The sequence below is a fragment of the Otolemur garnettii genome, unplaced genomic scaffold, assembly GCF_000181295.1.
Source record: "Otolemur garnettii isolate 467f Iridium unplaced genomic scaffold, OtoGar3 scaffold00174, whole genome shotgun sequence".
In the NCBI taxonomy this organism is placed as follows: Eukaryota; Metazoa; Chordata; class Mammalia; order Primates; family Galagidae; genus Otolemur; species Otolemur garnettii.
In genome coordinates, this window is record NW_003852569.1 from 1,729,338 (window position 1) to 1,731,593 (window position 2,256).

Sequence of the window (2,256 nt, forward strand, 5' to 3'; positions counted from 1 at the left end):
AAAAAAAAAAAAAAAAGAATGTGTGTCAATGAAGTGGTCGGCACAGCTAGAGAAACAATCTTCAGTGTGTGAGTCTAGAGTCCATGCAATTCCCAGGCCTGTCCACACATTTATTCCAACATAGGTCCCTGGAGTGATGCACCTGCTCAGTGAACTGTGTCTTCTGCTATTCCCCGCCACCAGGTGCTGCAACTCCGCTATTGCTAACAAAGGCCTCACCTCTTCAATTTTTTCTTGAGCACTCCCCAAGAAAACTAATATACATATAGTGCTCTCCAGTTTACAAAGCAGGATCACATACATTTCACCTATCTGTGCTATAAGAGAGGCTGATGTTGCCACTATTCCCACTATATAGACAAATAAAAGTGAGATACTAACATTCACAAGAATATGCAGCTCCATGTACCAGAAAACACAAGTTCTTGGATTCCAAATCCTGCTCTCTTTCTATTCTACCATGTCCTGTCCTAGTGGTTGCCAAAGGTAGAAAATAAAAATACACAGGTCCCAGTTAAATGTGAATTTCAGATAAACAACAACTAACTTTTTAAAGTATGTCCCCTGCAATATTTGGGACATATTTATTTTTTACTTTTTTTTCTTTTTAACAGGCACCAGGACCAATGATCACCAACGGCCCAGATACCAAAAAAATTATGCTTCTGAAATCTCTTGATGCCGATTCCACATGAAGAACAGTTGAGTTGCACTACATGTGCTACTCACAACAGAAGGCCCCTTTTGGGGGGACACATTTATTTTTTACACTAAAAAGTATTCATTGTTCCTCTGAAATTCAAATTTAACTGGGCATCCTGTAATTTTTTTTTTTTTTTTTTTTTTGAGACAGAGTCTCACTTTGTCACCCTCCATAGAATGCTGGGGCATCACAGCTCATAGCAACTTCCAGCTCTTGGGCTTAGGTGATTCTCTTGCCTCAGCCTCCCTAGTAGCTGGGACTACAGGCGCCTGCCACAACGCCTGGCTATATTTTTGTTGCAGTTTAGCCTGAGCCGAGTTTGAACCCACCACCCTCGATATATGGGGCTGGCGCCCTACTCACTGAGCCACACGTGCCGCCCTAGGCATCCTGTATTTTATCTGGCAACACTGCCCTCCTCCAAAAAAGAAAAAAAGAAACTTCTTAGGTGTTTGTTCCATCTAATTGGCAATTTGTATGTGCTCACGTATTATTCTGTACTATATTCTATGCTCACACTTAGAACTATTAAAACTCTGCAAAAGTTTATGTCCTAGGCAATGTTGACTCATAATTCAGCCCAAGTCTGAGGCTGATGAAAACAGCTGGCTCGTCGAATAAAAGCCTTGACTTCAAGTCTTGACTCTACCACTTATTTAGCTGTGTAACTTCGAGTAAGTCACTTAAAATCGCTGAGACTCATTCTCATGAGACTTAGAATTCTCAACTACAAAATGGAGGGATGTTTAGTTTAAGTATTGCCGCGAGGTTTAAGCAAAGTAAACACAACATCTGACACATAGAAAGCAATCTCTAAATGTACCTTTAAAGATAATACAGAGCAAGGTAATGGAGTTAGAGACGAGTGAATTGAAAACAGGAAGCAGTTTATAATCCTCTTCTTAATACTATCAATGATTTTGAGAAGACAGGAGGGCAAAGACTAGCACAATGAGTCCAAGAAGCAGGACTCTGGCTAAAGGCAGACCTGGGGCTATCCTAAAACACACGACGCTCAAACAGAGAAAAACAGCAAGGTTTGGACGGCCAGCGCTGTCCGGGGTTTGAGAGGTAACGGGGGTGACTCGGTCCTGTCCGCCTCTCCCGGCCCTGGAATGACTCAGGGAGTCTATCGGGCTCTTTCCCTCTAGGCCCAAGGCCACATATTGCCCATGAGCTCCCCTCCCCCCAGCCAAGGATCGCCTGGTCTCGGAGTTTCACGCACCCGGGACGCGGTCCCACCCCCACGGGCCCCCAGCTAGCCGCTCACCAGACCATAGTGCTTTCCAACACCATCTTGCCACTTTCCTCTGTAGACCAGGTCTCCCAGCCTGCCTAACAACAAACCCCCCAATTGGCCCAACGTTGTAACCAATCACAGATCTGGATGCGGCCGGCTGGTTCTGCCCCATCCTCCCCGTTGAATTCTGGGAATGGTAGGCGCAGCAGAAATAAACGGGATTTAGGTAAGGTGACCAGACGACCCGATTTTGGCGAGACAGTCCCGATTTTTAACAATTTGTCCTGTCCCGGGTGTTTTTTTTTTTTTTTTT

General features: G+C 44.5%; 1 protein-coding gene and 1 non-coding gene across 3 annotated transcripts in view; both read right to left on the reverse strand.

Annotated features, from left to right (window-relative positions):
- The window catches only part of PSMD4 (proteasome 26S subunit, non-ATPase 4), a 14,697-nt gene extending 12,618 nt beyond the window's left edge, over window positions 1-2,079 (reverse strand). For both annotated transcript variants that reach the window (XM_003800377.3, XM_023519418.1), the window contains exon 1: window positions 1,974-2,079. In XM_003800377.3, coding sequence (XP_003800425.1) covers window positions 1,974-1,999 — 26 coding nt within the window. In that variant the 5' untranslated portion in view covers window positions 2,000-2,079. The remainder of the gene's footprint in view (window positions 1-1,973) is intronic.
- On the reverse strand, window positions 611-746 carry LOC111728638. The gene has a single exon (XR_002775873.1). It is a non-coding gene; the product is annotated as a U11 spliceosomal RNA (small nuclear RNA).
- Window positions 2,080-2,256: the final 177 nt, after the last annotated feature.